The sequence below is a fragment of the Rhopalosiphum padi genome, chromosome 2 (genome assembly GCF_020882245.1).
Source record: "Rhopalosiphum padi isolate XX-2018 chromosome 2, ASM2088224v1, whole genome shotgun sequence".
NCBI lineage: Eukaryota > Metazoa > Arthropoda > Insecta > Hemiptera > Aphididae > Rhopalosiphum > Rhopalosiphum padi.
The window spans coordinates 51,926,564-51,946,219 of NC_083598.1; the positions used below are offsets into that span (position 1 = coordinate 51,926,564).

The 19,656-nt window shown below is 26.0% G+C and overlaps 1 protein-coding gene and 2 non-coding genes across 3 annotated transcripts; all 3 read right to left on the reverse strand.

Annotated features, from left to right (window-relative positions):
* Positions 1 to 539: 539 nt before the first annotated feature.
* Trnaa-ugc (transfer RNA alanine (anticodon UGC)) lies at positions 540 to 611 on the reverse strand. The gene has a single exon. It is a non-coding gene; the product is annotated as a tRNA-Ala (tRNA).
* A 157-nt stretch (positions 612 to 768) lies between these two features.
* Positions 769 to 840, reverse strand: Trnaa-ugc (transfer RNA alanine (anticodon UGC)). Its single transcript has one exon. It is a non-coding gene; the product is annotated as a tRNA-Ala (tRNA).
* Positions 841 to 14,954: 14,114 nt separating this feature from the next.
* Positions 14,955 to 17,812, reverse strand: LOC132922747 (AKT-interacting protein-like). Its single transcript, XM_060986428.1, has 6 exons — positions 17,577 to 17,812; positions 17,314 to 17,489; positions 16,297 to 16,361; positions 15,946 to 16,237; positions 15,713 to 15,890; positions 14,955 to 15,214 (listed from the first exon to the last, which is right to left on the reverse strand). The coding sequence occupies exons 1-6, from the start codon at positions 17,577 to 17,579 to the stop codon at positions 15,137 to 15,139; spliced, it is 792 nt and encodes a 263-aa protein (XP_060842411.1). The 5' UTR covers positions 17,580 to 17,812; the 3' UTR covers positions 14,955 to 15,136.
* Positions 17,813 to 19,656: the final 1,844 nt, after the last annotated feature.

A 19,656-nucleotide genomic window follows, 5' to 3' on the forward strand; every position in this document is an offset into this window, starting at 1 on the left:
AATTATATATACATAAAAGTTTAAGTTCCCATGAATAACTTTTTTTAAATTATAACAAAATAACTATATAACATATCGTTATTTATCATTTAAAAAAGTAATTTATTTTTCCAAAATGGAACTTAAAATGCATATCAAAAAATTGTCTATATATTTTTAGTATTTTTTATACAGATATAAGAATAACTTTTTTAGGATCTTGAATTAAATTTTCAAGAATTTTGATGCAACAAATTATTTTTATTCATTCGAAATTTGTAAAAAAAAATGTAATTGTATAAATATAAAAAACGTTAATATGAAATAAAATTTTATGAAAATTTCAAGTATCTACGGTTATTCAATAAGTTACATAAAAAAGGAATTCCTTTATATTCCTTTAATTTCTTAAGATTTTATCGAAAATTGGATTTGTGTAAAAATTTACTTTTTTCCAAAGTATTATTTAGAATTCGTTTTATTATTTAAAAAGATATTGAATTGAAAATCTATATGGCTAATTTAGTTAAATTATAAGTAAAAAAAATTAAAAAAATTCTTGGAGATGCCGGGGATCGAACCCGGGGCCTTTCACATGCAAAGCGAACGCTCTACCACTGAGCTACATCCCCTGATGTTCTAATCTTGAGAAAGTTGGTTATTTAAAAAGTTATTAGTTAAATATTTGTTTTAATAAATTATTTAAAAAATTTATAAATTAATTTTGAATACATTAAATGAGAAATTTTAAATTAATATAATACAACAAAATAACATTAAAAAATTTGTTGGAGATGCCGGGGATCGAACCCGGGGCCTTTCACATGCAAAGCGAACGCTCTACCACTGAGCTACATCCCCATGTGAAAGTATCAAGTTAAAACGAAATGATTTAACAAATTTGTAATTTTTATTGATACATTTGATAATATAATATTATTGAATTATGATTATTTAATTTAATTTAAGAAATCTATTACCTAGCCAGTAGCCACCTAACCTATATAAACTATATACAAGAATTAGTTCAAATTACATAGGTACCTAAGTAATTATAATTTATAGTAGGTAGGTAAATAAAATATTTAAAAAAAATCAAACCTAGACACCTAATGCCTAGTAACCTACTTAAAATACCTAGGTAGGTTACGTTGTGTTGGTAACAATTATTTGTATTTGATATATATTCAATATTATATATTATCAAGTACTGAGTGATTTTTTTTTTATACACTAGTGGCGTAACCAAAAAATTTGGGGCCCCCGCAAAAATAAAAAATGGGCCCTTAAAATATTGATTATTGTTTAGGTAGGTAATAGGTCGTAGGTATATTAGTTTAAAAATATTAATCAGATATAGGTAAAGCACTCATTTTAATTAAAATGTTGTTATGATATGATGAAAAATAACAATATTTATATGATATTACACAATTATTACTTAATATTGTATAAATAATTAAATTTTACTGAATTATTTTACTTAAATTTCTGCGATCTTCAAGCATTGTTTTGGGCAAACTTGTCAACTAACATGTTTATATCTAAACTGCGCATAAATTAACATTAATTTAATTTGAAAAAAAGCAATTATTCAATTTTTTTTTTTCACAGGAATTTAATTTACTTTAAACAAAGGCCTCAAATTACCTTGGCCCATATTGTCTATACTATAAAAATACCAATACAATATTATTTTTTTACAAAACATGGTATTATGACAAACTCTATAATAATATTATATTGTTTCATCTAGAGAAATAATTAATAACAATAAAAAGGTTAACATTTGAAAGTAAATAGATAATTAAATTTTGATTTAAAAAGAATAGATATTTTGGTAAATTTATAATATTTCTTTCTCTGTAGAAAACGTTATTAGTATACATTTCTCAACACGTTTATTGTAACTTGAAAGTTACCAAGTAGGAATACGTTTCGCTGCTATTAATGCATTAACAAGAGATGTGTATTTTCATCATCACTTAACGTCATAAAACCGATAATTTCTGTTAAAGATCGGTTGATTCTTAGTTTTTTGGTCATTAAATACAATTTCAATAATATAAAACAGCTATCTCAAACAGGCCAAACGTCAATAGCTTAATAAATCAAAATTGACCAACACAATATGTTAATAATAAACTATTACACATCTACATTTTACAGTCATATTTTAAACAATATTTAATTATGCGTATGAGTGGAAAGTATAGGTAATTTTCTGTTGTACACGCAGTAGTTGTCGTGTATATTTTCTCATTATTAAGTAAGTCACTGTAATGTATATGTTAAATTCTTTGTGTTATTCTTCGTTTAAATATCTAATTCATCCAATTGTTTACTTAAAATGTACCTATTATTACTGCATGTATTACATTTTCAATCGTTTTGACTGAGCTTAAAACTTTTTGATTCTATTGTATATACTATACTTATGAAGAATTTTGTAATAATTATTTTTAAGACTTAGGTATAAAAATTAAACATTTTATATATTTTAAAAAATAATTATTTAGCAGATGTTTGTGATATATATAAATTAATAATTATATAGAAATTTGAAATTTAAATTCTTATATAAGAAAAAATCGTGCCTGTTTAATGTCAATTTTTTTTTAAGTAACTATGATAACAATTTGAAAGAAACTTTAAATTTAATTTAATAAATTTAAAATATTGTATACATTTTTAAGTTTTTAAATATAAAATAATTTGCAAATTTTCGTGATATTGACGACCGAGATTTCAACTTCTAACACTTATCAAAAATTATTCCTAACCGGATTAACGTTCAATTTTTTTTATATTTAATTAATAATAAGTTTAATAACTAATGAGACATCTGGAATTTAATTTTAATGTTTTTTTGATAAAACAAATTGTTTTAAATCATTGAAATAACTAAAAAAAAATAAAATCAATAAGGTTACATGTCTATAAATAGTTCATAAAGAGACAAAATATTTTAAAAAATATACACCATTATTTATGAAAATGCTAATTTCAAATTACAACAAGATTGGAAAATTAGTATTATTAAAAACAGGTTTTGACTACCTATTTTGTATTATATATATAATTCCTGGGCGTTATAACCTAATTTATTTTTTGTATTTCCAATTATAAAAGTATTAAAAATGTTTACTTTTTACCCCTAACGTCCATCTAGATTCACTTTCTTAATTCCTATTAGAAAATATGATGAAGTAGAAAATCTAAGTATTCGTTGATGACACACAAAAAAACACATATCATTGTTAAGTTCATATATTCATTGCTCTGCAAAGCAGAATCTAAAATAATAATAATATTTTATTAACGGAATTAACAATTTGAAATTGTCTGTAAATATAGGACATAATAATATTATTCAATTGTTTTATATTGTTATAAATAATATGATTAGGTATAGGTGTATTAGGTAATAATATCTTATTATGTAAAGTTTGTTTATGTATAAAATCCTCATTATGATGGATAATAAAGAAAGATATATGACAGGGAATTTGGGATAATATTTTGTAATTAAGTTAGTCACGGCATGTATCACGCTTATCAGATAAAAATGCTTATTTCTGGTAGTATTATTGTAGTAACGTAATGTTGACTTTGCCACATCATTGCAGCATACTTAGAGATAATTATGAGTAAAATAATGAAAGCACTATTTTGTTTAAAATATTATTTTTGTAATTGAGTATCAATTTTATATTATGTCAATAATCGGTAGGTATTCAGTAATACTACAATGTTTAGAAAATATAGCTACGTCGGCACGTCGCATGTCTCAAAAAATTGTTTAAATCCTAACATCAAAAAATTAAAACTATTAAGATCACAAGTTTGAGTTGTATTATAATATTTTATTTTATGAACAGTATAATTATATTTTGATTATACATAAGTTAGCATGAAACAAATGTGAGAAGTACAAGTATTCATTTTTATTTTGTAAAAGTGCAATAGATAGACCTCTAGATAATTATAATAGTAGGTGCATATGTAATATATAATATTAATATATTGTCCGCTTACTATATGATTTTCAATTTTGAATATGTTAATCATGACAGGTGTGTGGTGAACAAATGGTTCGACTAAGGTTTTTTAAACGAGATTTTCTAAATTTGAACACCATTGGCCAACGGCTATTTATATAATTTTCCACGGCTCCATAGACGAAGTGCACAACTAATGCCAAAGTCTCCGGAACGTCTCTATGCCACCGCACCTGCTCCCTTCTTTTCACGTAACATTTCCACTCAGCCGCGCAAAACAAATTAGGTTAAACAGTTTCAGGGAGACCACATCATCCAGACCAATAAACGTTTTTAAATTACCATTAACTTATAATAATAATAAACATTTAAATAATTATAATAATTAATAATTTAAATATTTAATAAATTTAGTAATAAATATTATAATCACAATAATCACATTATAGAATATTAGAATTTAACCTGTTTCTAAAAATTCACATGTTTCTATATCTTATCCATTATCATACAGTAATATCAGTTTAAAGTTTTTAATTATATATATATTTTTAATACTTTTCTTTTTAAACCTTTGAAAACAATAATCTTTAGTGTTGAAGTAAAATTGATTCCATTTTCTATAATTTAAAATTTCAATATTATTTAAATCTGAAAAACAAAAATTTATTTTGTCTACCTACTTTGCTTTTTAAGAAGCCTTTGAAGTTAAGATATATTTTATTTATACTTTTGAAGACCTACAAGTGAATTTGTTGGATTATTTACTCATTAATTTTAAATAGTAGGCAATACCAATATAATATGTAAAATAGATAATCGAATAATTTATTGTAATTTAATTTATATATAATAAATGGTAATAATAAAATACTAATTATAATTTATTATAAACATTATATAATATGTATTATTGTACTATGTATATAAGTATATTGTATAAGCACTACTAGAAATCATATATTTTCGATAGGTTATTGTGTTTCAATGGTTATTGGTAACATATTATTTTGTATAATTCATTGTGATGTTATTGTATATTATAGTATATTACTATTATGATAGTCAATTAATTAGAATCTATTAAGTATTGAACTGTGCACGAGATTTTTATAAAGCCACAAATATTTAAGTTTCTATTAGACAATAGTATTTATTATTTATATACCTATACTACCTATAACCTACCTAAAACAATAATATAATGTATCGATTTATGAGGCACAATTTAATGAGTTCTAACCTAAGTAACTAACCTACTTCTTTAACTCACGGAAATTGCATAGTCATAACTCCTTAAGATATATCATTATAATGATTATCAAGTTATATTTGTATAAAATTATTTAACCTATTTGTACAGTCTAAGATATCTAGTTATTCCAATAAAAATGTAGATCATTCAACTTGAAATATTGCCAAAGTATATTAGAAAATACTATTTTCTTCGGTTCCAAACGTAAATACCCACTAATTCTGTATACACGTAATATAAAATCAATAGTTATTATGTATAGGTTCTTAAAAGCTAGTATTTGGATATTTAAGAACAAATGATTTTTTATTATTATTTATTTACAGCCAATTATATTTTTGCTTAACCTAATATTTGGAAACAAACTTTTTTATAGTTTACTTGATATATTCTTTGCCAGTAAAAATTTAAAAATACTATTTATATAACAAATAGAGATACTTAAGTAGATATTTTAATTACAATGAATATATTTTGTTGTATTATGTATTTTGATATAGATAAATTATAATTATAATTTCTAATACTTAACTATAATACTATAGGTACCCTTCGAGATTTTGAACCATTATAATTAAATATTTTATATAATAGATATGTTTCTACTTTTATTTATTACGTATTTTATATGATGTGTTATATATTTGTAGTATAGTATATATTTTATATTTATTTAGTGAAAATACATTTTTTTTTATTTATTTAATGCATCAACTGCGTAGTTATTAGCTAGTGATTACGTTATTTACATTACAGCTACAATAATGCATTTACATTACATTTTTATTACATTACGTTTATCTATTTATATTTTTACATTGACTTACTTAGGTTATATTATTAATTTAGGTATCGGATGAGTAGATTCATTTATTTAATTGTCTTTTTTTGTAAAGAACGGTGTTCTATTAAAATGTCCATTTTTAGTTTTGTAATAAATTAGTCTCACAATATAATATGGTTCATATACATAGGTAGTAGGTAGTATATATATATATTATATAAAATATTATTCGTATTAATAGATATTTTTCGGAAATTCGTTGTAAGTATACAAAAGGTTCGTGTTTTCACAATAATTTATGGCCAGTGTTGACCTTGGAGATGTGAAATATCCTTATAGTCTTGTCAAAACATGAAGGTCAAACGCGTGGGCGCACGGAACGTTGTAGTCGTCGTCTCTCGTTTCTGCACATATAGCATAGTGCGGTATAATATATACTATAGTATAATATGTGTCTATTTTTGTGTGTGTCACCACCGTAGTATAGTGTAGATAGGTTATCCGATGAAGACCCGCTATAGTTACCGCACTCCATTTGGTTTTGCCCGAGGTCAACGTAGCGTATACCCAACCTAACATTGTTGTCCGTCACAGGTTTAAAAAGTATACTATTATAATAGGGGTAATCGACGAGTCTACCGAATCGCATACAACTATCGCGCTTTTCGGAGGCGTGAAAATATGAACACAACATTAGGATCAAAATTCTGGGCAGGGGTAGGAAAAGGAGTTAATATATGTCTACAAAAAAAAAAATAATCAATACAACCAGCGTATAGTATATAAACTGTGTACTTTATGTAAACTGTAAACAATTTGGAGTGGCTAAATCTATATGTTTGTATTTGAGTGGGGTTAGCCTCTTATAGCCTTAGTCTACCCATATAGTTACACAAATGGCCATCAGTCTTGTAGTTTCTCCGTACCTATATTTGGTTTTATTTAACTCGATGGGGCTGCGGTACCAGTCCAAAGATTCAAGGGCTGATGAAAAAACACCCACAGTATGGCGGTACGATAATAATATTATAATATTAAGCGCTTAAGGTTTTGGCCGACAAACGAATTTGTTTGATTTTATAAATAACCTTGCCACGGGATGCCGCGCTAATTCAAAGCTACGCAAATTATAATATATATAATGTTATATAGCTTGCAATAAACAATTTCCCGGCCGCCGCGTCGTTTTTTACCTTGGCCAACGAATGTTAATAATAATATATTAATATATACATAATAACGGTCCCTATAGAATATAGATGGTGCGAAATTCATTGAGCGAAATTTGCAGCGCGTTGCAGGCTCATCTAATATTTAAATGCTTATTAATTAAAAATAATTGATTCAATATTGTTTGTTACATCTATATTTTTTGAAAATTCAGACTTAAAAATCCAAAAAATGTTTATTTTACACACGTGTGATATAGTTGTTTAACCTTTCTTCTTATTTCGTACATTGTCATTACAAAGTTATTAATAATAAAACTGTAAATACCTAAAAAATTAATAAAGAAAAAAATGTTAACTGTAAACTGAAAGATGAAAAAATAAATGCAATTTATAATTTAATATTTAGCCAAAACCTATATGAAATATGAACAAAAAAAAAAAATTACACAAAATGTTTAGTTTTTGCCAGTGAAAAGATTCTCCAAAAGATTATATTATTTATTATACTGTAGTTACTAGTTTTACATAACCGCGAGCGTATAGGTGTACTATTATGGGATTCATGGTGCTAGCTCTAAATTTCTGCACCCCTAAGATCTGCACCTATATTATCATATCTATATTATTACATACACCGATGTCTATACCATTAGGTACCACTATAATTACTGGCACTTACGACTATAATAATATACAATTATATGTAATTTTCATTGTGATGTATAAGTTATGAGGTTATGACATAGCGCATATTATACACGCTCGAGGAGGCGGTGTTTTTTTTTTTGGCCGCAAATTTCGTACTAACATACCTACTATGCGACATACGCGCGCGAGTCGTTTTTTTTCCCCGTGTCCCTTTTGTTATCTCGTTCGTGTAATCGAATTTTGGCGTTATTATATGCGCGGTGTATTTTTAAGTTGTCAGCCAGTAAAAGTTGTAGGACGGCCAGCCAGAAATACAGAGCTGTCGCGCGGGGTTACGCTCGAAATAGATCGGAGCCCTGATGCTCGTGCATATATGTGTACGTACGTAGAGACGTAGGCGCTGCCGTTTTCTACAGCTCCTGGCCGGCCGGATCGTCCAAAGGTGCGCGCTGTTATGTATAGTGCTTCGTCATTATATAGTCAAATACGGTACTCTAGAAATGTTAATAATATACTATAATTATATTGTAATAGATAAGTAGGTATTTACTACGCATTCCACGGACGAATCAGGTACAAGGTATAAGTACAACGAAAAACAATTTCGAACGAAAATAAAAATAATGACAAAAAATATTCTCGGCTGGCGATGTGATAAAACATTATGAATATATTAATAGTGGTTTGGCTCAACTACATGAGTACATTACGTTATTGAAGTCGATTTCGTAATATTTTCTTGCCAAACTTAATAAAATAAAATAATAGCGATTTATTGCACGGCAAGTATAGGTACCAGCAGTGGCGTATTTAGAAATGTCTTAGGGGGGGGGGGCACAAACAAAAAGTTCAAATTTGCGTACATGAGGTGTAGAGTTGTAAAATATTTCATATAATAAAAATAAGTATAAACTACGGTGGATTGGGGGGGGGGGCACGGGCTTCATCATGGGCCCCTCTCTTAAATACGCCCCTGGGTACCTGCAGATGCTGCAATTTTACATGAACGCGGTGGACAATAAATAATAATACAATATTGTTATGTTTTGTTCTGAGCCCAAAATTGACCAAATTCCTGTAGGTAATTGTAAATGGATAATATATTATGTTTATCTATATTCTATACATTATATAGGTGAAATAAGCGCGAGAAGTTTAAACTATAAAGTTATTTTTGTATCGCTTTTATTAGCAAATCTATACTGCAGTTATGCACTTATCATTACACAAATAAAAAAATATAAAATAGTAGCAGTAAACATTAGTCATTAATATTACAATAATGAAACTGAACATATATAGGTACCTATTATATTAATGTATGCAATTCAATAATAATATCTAATGTCACCTTTTGGTCGCTAATGCTCTTACAGAAATTAAAAGGTAAATATTTAATAGTTATTTCAATCAAAATGATATAATATTTATTATTGAATTGAAAACTTGAAAATATGTACTTTCATAATACAAAACTATTGATGTATTCATGTATAATTCAGTAGTGACGTATAATACGTATACGAGTATATGTGAGTACAACAAACAATATTATTCGAATCACCATAACTTATCCTAACCACTCACCCATTTATTGATATAAAAACCATCACCTTTCATACATATTACACATTTACACTGCTATTATTATTTATAAATCAAGCTAATGTAATGCCTTTTGCTAAATCATTTAAGTTTAAGCCGATAAAATCTAATTAAATTATGCACCTATTAAAAAATTCAGACTCGCAGAACTACCCTTGTGACACCACTGTCACCACTGCAGGTACCTATAGAAATTGATAGAACTATAATGCCATAATAATATTTGTTATTTGTTTCATAGGCTCTCTATAATATAAAAAAGTTATGAATGATAGTTTTTTAAAATTACAACCAATATAAGAGTTTTGTTACCTATTACTGTATAAACAAAATAATTAATTTTAAATTTTTTTATTTTAAGAAATAGAAAATTATGTCAAAAGTAATAGGAACAAAATAATTGTTCTGGACATGTAATATAGACTATGGTAAAATACTCATACAAGTAAATTACGATATTTATTTTGGTGCCAAAGTATAATGTATATACAGGTATAGGTAATTGGATAGTTGAGTATTTAAAAAAAAAGCTCGTTGCCAGACGCCAATGTTAAACCGTAAAAAAAAATATTTTAAAACTGAAGTAAAATTGATCTGTTTTAACATTTATGTAGATATCAAATATCTCAATTCTGCGAACGTTGGACGTTATTATATATATTTATAAACTCTAAGGACTTTTAGAACAATATAAGAAAAATAAACTAAGTTTTAAATAATATTTAAGATCTAAAAGTGTAGGACGACCTTAGGACTCAAAGTAAATTGCAGGCGTTAAGATACGCAAAATATAAATATAAATTATTGTTGACATTTTTAAAAATATTGCATATTTATTACAAAACCAATGAAATGTACAAAATTAAACATCGATTTTTAATTCATCTATCATAGTTATTACCTACCGATGTGAAAATAATTCGTAATAAACCTAGTAAATATTATGTTGTTTTGATTTATTTTAAATCTGCTGCAAAATACAAAAGGAATTCCGTATCCCCTTCTTTCAATATAGGTTTGTATACAGTGCAACAAGATTGCGCACATTTTATCTTTTTACCTAAAAAAAACGCAACACCTTTTACTTTTTTTCTTTGAGCAAACACAAATATTTAAATAAATATCGATTCAAAAAAATTATCAACATTAATAATAACGTAATACGTAGGTAGTCAAAAAAATATAAATAAAAATAATACTTACATGTAGGTACATCACAGTAATTTATTATATACGCAATACGCCACTGTAAATTAGTTTCGTTATTTTGTGGTGATAGTTTTGGTAGGTTACATACTAAACCCGTTAATACAGGTAGGTCACATACTAAACTCGATTTTCGATCGGTAGGTCACATACTATACGAATACCTATAACAAAAAACAAGTTCTTTAACCTTTTTAGCACAAAAAATGTCAGCAAATCATTATTTAAATATATCTCATTGTTTTTATATTTTTTTCCGAGTATTTATTATAAATGCAATATTTTCTTCTTGCTATTTACAAGGCTTTTTAAAAATGTTGTTGTTTTATATTATATATTTTTAAATAAAATTCGCTTTGAATATCCAATAAAATATGCTTAACTTGGTAAATAGATGGATGAAATGTATAAAACTGAGCGTTATAGTGGCTATATGGAAAGATTCTGGCCCATTGGTCGTTCTTGTTTCTGTTAAATGTTCAGTTGTCCATAAAATCGGTATAAAAGCAGCATCAGATGATATATAATTGTAACCTAAGACCTAATGTAGGACTACGTTCAACGTTTTTGTGCTAAAAAGTTAGAAGAACTTGTTTTTTGATATTTTTATATATTTTTTTTTTTTACTATACATATTATGTTATTATTATGATTTAATTAACATGTTAATTACCTATATCATGGTTATTATCAATATTGGTAAATTTTTCGAATTTATATTTATTTAAATATTTGTGTTTACTCAAAGTAAAAAGGTAAAAAGTGCGCAATCGTGTTACACCCTTTGTATAATACTTAAATCGAATAAACAATATTGTAATATTCAGGGGCGCAATTTCAATGAAAAAACTGAGCTGAGGGTGCTGAAGCTCCTCCATCTTTTTTTATAATGTTATTTTGAGGTTATGGATACCTGTTACTATTAAAATCTAAATTAACATAAAACAATTTGCTGGTGCTAATTTTAAAATTGGGGGTGCTAAGCACACCCAAGCCCCCCCTCAAATCGCGCCTATGACTATACCTTGATGGTTGATATACTTAAAAAACAATAGGATATTTCAAAATTGTTTTTTTTTTTATCCGTGTATAACACCATCTAATATATATATATGATTATCTGAACACTGTATCTGTTTTCAAATGTCCCGAACTCCCGAAAATATTATTTTTCATTTAGGTATTTAATTTAAGTTTTTATCATAGTTACTTTTAAAAAAATAATATTATATTTAAATTTATTTGATTTTGTTTAGATTATCTATTTTATAAACTTATATTTTTCAAACAATTGAGAAATAACGATTTTTTAGCCAAATAGTTCGATCTGACGATTGTCTCCTTTTTTAGCCTACAGAAACTACTCGATATCTACTGTTCACAAGATTGACATTTTAATTTGACAAAAATAGTAAACACTATATAGTTGTTATTTTGCCAACAAAAGCAGCCAATCCGGGGCTAAAAATGATTAGGAATTAGGTAAATGAGGCCATCGCTTAGTACAATTATAAATAAATTATCCAGATTCATATTTTTCTTAGTCTACAATAAAATAATACTTGTAAAAGTAATAAACATTTAAATAATATAATCTATATGACTGTATTCTTTAAGATTGTTATAAGAGTTATGAAAAGTTTTTCTTTTTATCATTTTTGTGTTCTTAACATAAATAAGTAAAAGTTTTGTTTGGTAGGTACTTTATTTATATAGATATAATATATTATTTTTATACATTTAATGTATGAGGTTCCTATATCACTTATTTTATGTTTAAAAAATAGGTTTATATATTATAGGTTATAGGACCTATGGTATAGGTAGTTTTATCATTGACTAAGAAATAAATCTGTGTGTGTAAAAAATTTTTAAGTAAGTGTTAATATTATGTAATTTATTTTTAAATATAATTTACAGTGTAGGTACCTATATATATGATGAGTTTAATATGTTGTATATATAATGTATACCTATATCGTTATGAGCTAGTAAAATTAATATTGATCAAAAATTGTTCCCTTATTAATATGGATTGTCGGCTAAATTATATGCTAAACATATTTATAATATAATAGGTAGGTATTATGTTATAAAATCAATGCTATACGCCCTATATGTTAATACAGTAAAACCTTTCTATAATTGGCCCTCTATACAAGACTGAATCTTCCTGTTATCATAAAATGTTAATTTTATCCATCTAATACAGTAATTTTTTCAACCTCTCTATAACGGAAAATGTGTTAGTCCCAAGCGATTCCGTTATAGAGATTATACTGTACAAAAGCATTGTTTTCTGTTTTTAGGCTTATTAGTAGCAATGATAAATATATTAATAATCATTTTACAAGCAATTTTCTAATCTATTACGTGTTATTTTAAAAAGATTTACTGTAGAAGATACAAATATAGTCAGTGGCGTAGCCAGGATATTTTTCGGAGGGAGGGAGGGTCTTTAGTATTGTAAAATACAATTTAAGATTTTTGTATTGGTTTTCATAGACCATAAAAAATTAAAATAATTTTTAAATTTTCTTAATATTCCTGGGGGGGGGCTGCAGCTCCCTCAGCCCTCCCCCTAGCTACACTACTACTATTTATACATACAATTAAAATATTATTTCAAATATAATCAACAAGCTAATGAGATTAAAATAATTTAGGTTATTTATTCACAAATTATTAGCTCCTTTACAAATATTGAGACTACCAAGCCTGGTATAAGATAATTTTGGGCCCGGGACCAAACGAATTTAGGGGCCCATAGCCATAATCAAAATATTAATGACCCACAAATAAAAATATTTCGGAAAAAATAAGTTATATTTATAAATTTATTTCTCACTTTTTTAAATAGAAAAATAAAAATATTATTTGTATAAATAATTGTATGTTTCTTTTGATATACGAAATATATTATTATTAATTATTATTATATCCAAATACTTCTGATTTAATAAAAAAAAAAAAAACGCACTATTCGCCAGGGGCCCACTATTGTTTGATTTCAGTTATGGAGCCGGGGTCATGCCCCCTCCCCTTAATCCGGGCTCGGATACTACCCAAAGATTTCCAAATTTTTAAATCTACTTTGAAGATGAAATAAAAGATGGCTTTAATAGATCATATTATTAGAGGACCAGAAGTTGAAATTGAGTGAAGAAAACAATTATTTTAAATTTAGTTTAATATAGGAAAGAGAAGGACAATTTATTTTATTTAGTACCTAGCTAAATGATGTCACATAAATAAAGCGTGGATTTCTATGCAATTGCATATTTTTACGAAATTCAAATTGCATCGAATTAAAGCAATTTTTTTTTTTTAAAAAAGGTATAAAATGTTATCAAATAGAAAAATTAAAAAAGTTCTAGATATAATTTGAAGATGGTAATATTGTCAATGCATTAATATTTTATATACACTCATTTCCAATTTTTAGTGATAGCAATAAAAAAACTAAAAACTTAAAATATGACATTATACGAAAGCATTTTAATAATAGATGAAATAAAAGAAAAAGTTCGTGCTATTACTACTTAACTATATAAATAATTGCTTCAAATATGCCCTAACCACTTTAGTCGAAGTCAAACGATCGTTCTCTGTATTTAAAAATATATTGACAGAAAACGTCACAGCTTCACTGAATAAAATTTAGAAATGCATACTGAAATAATAAATATATAAAAAATAAATAAATTTATAATATCTTTTTACAATATTTAAATATAACTTATATAAGTACCAATATTAATATTGTAAACATTTGTCATATAAATAATTAAAATCTTGTATGGCATATTATGATACTATTTAGTGCATAAAAATCTGCGCTCTATACAAAAAGCACTTGTTTACCACCATAGTTGCCACTTGGGAAGCAATTGTAGGAACTATGATTGAGTTCCAATTTGAATAAATGATTGGGTAGAAGATTATGACTAATACATAGCTTGGTATATACTGTATACTACAATTCCTGTATGACTTACCTGATAATGAAATTAATGAAGAATTAAATTTTGGTTCAAAATCACTAAATAACACTATTCTATTTGAAAAAAAAAAATTGAAAATAATAAATACACAAAATGTATAGAACCTATGTTCCAGAATTCAAAACCCATTTTTAATTGTAAATTGGAAAATCAATATTTTAGATTCTGAATGGAGTGATGAATTTATTGATTTTACAATGATGTGTCGATATGTGTTTTTTTGTTTTTTATTTTTGTGTCTGTTGACTGTCATCACATAAAACTTTAAATTTAAAAAATATAAAGTTTTTAGTTATAAAAATTGACTTAAAATTGTTTTAATAATAATTTTGTAATCTTAAAATAAACTTAATATTTATTTACTTAGAATAGCAATAATATGGATTTTATTAAGTTAAAAATAACTTTTAAATTTTTTATATACCTTATTTAATTAAAATATTAATATAACAGTATGTACAATTTAATAAATATTTAATTTTTTAGGTATTTGGCCGAGAAAATGGTTCTAATGATCCAGGTTGTACCCAAGATAAATGTTGAGTCTTGTTGTCATTTTCCTAAAAAATACAAATAATTTTATTATATTATAATTATTTATTTTGATTAAAAATAAGTCAATTACTGGTATACTATAAATGACATATTATTAGGTGGTATATTCATAAATAGTTTAGACATTAAATTATTAAACATTTGTAGTTAGGTTCTGGTAGGCACAGACTGGTTTTATTTATTTAAGGTCTACATGCACTTTTCATACTTTGCTCTTATACCTAAATACTTGCCCTCTAATATCTATGAATCAAAGTTAGTAGGTAGAATTATGCCATAGGTTGTTAGTACAACTTTCTAAAATTTGAAGTTCTAACTAGTGAAAAGTGTCCATAAAATTATTAATGTATGCTTTTAATAAATTATTTCTTTTAAAACTTTTATATTCCAGTCCATGCTTGAATTGTGGACATAAGTTAATTGTATTATTAACTTTTGTAAGTTGAAACATTTGAAACCATTAAGCCATTAAGCATTTAATATTTATTTAATACATTACAAACTTTTTGTTGAAGCCATGAACGTCTTATAGCTCCATGAATTTCTTCGTCATAAACATCAAACAGCAAATAATTTGGATCAATATTCTCTGAATGCATTGGTTGCTTATATATATCAACTTGACTTTGTCTTACACAGTCTTCACATTTTTTCATATAATTTTCATTATCTGTTTTCAATCTAAAAATAAATAGTCAATAAATTATTGACCAAAAATATGTAGTACAAAATTTACAATTCTGCAGCTTCTGAATTTTCAGGAGTTTTAGTTCTGGGTATATCATAAAATGATTTTGATACATGATTTATTACATGCCAAATACGACTAACTCCTTTTTTCCACTCTGGGAAATGATATTGAATACTCATTTCTCCAGTGATTGGATTGACCAATGGATGAAATAGTGGTGTCTCAAATATTACTTTGGGACAATCGCAGTTTGGCCAATTACTATCTATAAGTAATCGAAAACGGAAAACTCCATTTTTATAAAGCCCATACCTCGGGAAAATCACTCCAAACCATACTGAAACACAATATAAAATTAATATTTTGGTCAATATTGATTGTATAACTTTTGCTTACTGAATGGAGTTTTATCTGCTGGTATAACATATACTCCTGGTATTAATTTTTTGCTTAAAATATTACTGAAATTAAATAAATGATAATCATTAATTAATTTAACATCTATATATTTATTGGTATGTACTAACAGAGGTTCTTAAGAGGACGTCGCACCCGCATGTGTTGTCTCCGTTTTACTTACGTACAACATAGTATACTATTTTCGTTCACCAGTTTCAAAAGTGTGTTTTTAGTTTTGATATTAGAGTGAATTGACCTATTTTCAAACTTTTAGGTAAGAAAATTATCTGTGTTTTCTTGTTGGTTTTTTTACGATATTTTAATTTTTAAGTGAGTTTTGAGTATGAAAAATATAAATATTTGAAAATGCTCATAATTCACTTAAAAATTAAAATATTGTAAAAACCAAAGAGAGAACACAGATAATGTTCTTATCTAAAAGTTTGATAATAGGTCAATTCACTCTAATATCAAAACTAAAAGCATATTATTGAAAATGGTGAACGAAAATAATATACTATGTTGTACGTATGTAAGACGGAGACAACACATGCGGGTGCGACGTCCTCTTAAGTAATTTTAAACATATAAAGAAGATAATATTTACCACCTATCACCACTTTACCATACTACTATAGTTTGTTGTATATAATATACGGTACTTCTAATTCACACTATTTAACTATAGAATAACTTAAGCTAGGGGTGTGCCAAAGTAGGCTTAACTAGGATTTAGAGCAATACAAAGTTTTTAGCAATAATATTTATACTATTAAGTAAAAAAAACAAAATGTAGATTAAAAGCTGTGGGTGTGTGGGTAGTCAAATGGTAGTTTGTATCAGGGCTGAAAATTGTTCAGCACGCTACTTAACTTAACCAATGCCCAATGGAATACGCCATAATGCCATATGTATAAACTAATTTTGGGATTTTGTTTACTAATACATGAAATTTATATAGAATTGGTTCAAAAAATGTATAAATGTATTATTAATTAACTTCTAATTACTTACAATTCAGACATGAGGGTATACTCAAGGAAAAACGGAATATAATTTGCATTAATATAGGAGTTATTGGTATTTGTAGATTTTACTGCTATACCACTTATACCAGTTGTATCATTTCCTGGAGGTAAGACACGACGAAATGATCCAGTTCGATGAAATGCATCATCATTGTTTCCAGACTAATTAAGAATAAAATAAATGTTAGTAGTGAAAATAACAATAAATTAAACTTTAATATGTTATAAAGGTTGTAAAATATTAATCACCATTTCAAATTAATTATAATCAACTTGTATTTATGACTATTATTTTAAAATTTAATTAAATATATTATATTAAAATTGATGAAAAAATAGTTAAAATGTCATTGAATGTAATTGAAAATGTATTTTATATATTCAACAAGTGAATTACAAAAACAGAAATTTAAAAATAATTATTAGATATTTATTAACACTACAAAATAATTTTATAGGTATGTAATATTATTTTATTATAATAAATAATAATTAATAAACATATCATTGAATGTGTCTATGTAGTTCTTTATCTTTAATAGGTACTTTATCAATATAAACTTGTTATCACTATTAACGTATGATTACTTTAGTGGTCGTAGTTATTTACCGACGACACTAGTTCCCCAGACGTTATCAGAAGGTTTAAGTTTTGGTTTTAAATAAATAACTTGTAAACCGTTTTAAGTGGAATAATTTTATTATTCGGTTTTGGATCGAATTCGGGCGCGTCGTAGACAGAGTCGCGGCCGTTTGCGTATACTTAAAGATGTTGTCGAGACGACGGGCGACGCAAAACAGAAAGACTCGAAGTCGGTGACGACTCGAGCGGGTACGCGGCGGTGTAGGCCGATAAGGGCGAGTTATTAATATTACACCTATACATTTAATAGGGAAATGAGTAGGGAAGTACAATTCAAAAATACGCACCAACAACTCGATAATAAGGAACATATAAACGTATAGGTATTTGGTACAATAATTAGTGCCTATATGTATACAAAAAAAAATATATTTTTACATTATACATATGGTGACCAGATATAATAGTTTAAAAAAAAGTACATTTTAAAACTTAGCTCCTTCTCTGTCGTAATTGCCCAATGCGTATACTATTCTGCCCATTTTACCCATATTTCCATAGGTCATCGGTCATCTCCTTCTATAAAAATTGTTTTTTTTCCATCTGATTACTCTATTTATTTTATTATTATTATTAATTATAAAAACCAATTATTTGAAATTATAATGTCAACTCATTTAGTGTGTGTCTTTACTATCAAAAAAATCAAATGGAATTATTACGCTATATTATACTTGTAATTTGTATAATATCGACTAAATTAATTTATTAATATTTAATTTAGTTTTTACTCAAAAATGCTGACAATAGAATGTTGAAAAAGTTAGCAATTATCTACATTATGATTTCTCTATAGGCAAATTGTATAATTTTAAAAGAATTTTCACTATTTAATATTTTAAAACAATTAAAATTTTTATTTTTTTTTATATCAAGCCAAAAAAAATTATAGATAGGCAAATATGATTTCAAATTTAGTACAGGGTTCTTCATCAATCGTTCACTAATTTACTGTAATCAAAAATGTATAGTCACGGTATATTTTTATAAACGTTTAAAATTAAAATTTCGATTAAATTCGGCTAAATCTATAAGATGTTCAAATTATTTTTATCGTTAGATATTCATATAAATATTTTCTTTTTATATCTACAATTTAAAAATATTATACAGGAATTCTCATTAGTTTTTTTTAACCTAAAATAAAAATAATAAGTTTACTGGAAACTGGAAAGTCACATTATTTTTTATGACTGTTTGAAGTTCAGTCATATTATACCTTTATTTATGTATAAATTATACATCCTAAAAATAAATATTTGTTCTCAAACAATTTTTATATTTTGTTATAGTTAAAAAACGAATAATCTTAGATACTCAAAACTTGAATCAGATTCTTATAAGAGTATTTCTTACTCATAGACACATAGTATCTTTTCAAAATATTTTGAAATTATGTGTATTTAAGATATTATATATTTAGTCATTATTTAAAACATTATTTGTAGGGACATAAAAGTTTTATGTTTATGTTATACTATACGCAATGACGTTTTCGACATACGTAGATTAAACTTATGATATTATTTATTTACATTATTTTACGGAAGGGTTGTACCTATTGACTCAAAAGTATATAACACGAATACGATATAAATTATATTTATTATTTACCTATACAATATTATAATAATAATAAAAATGGTACTGAAAATTGAATCCCCCAAAGCACTGACTAGGTACTAT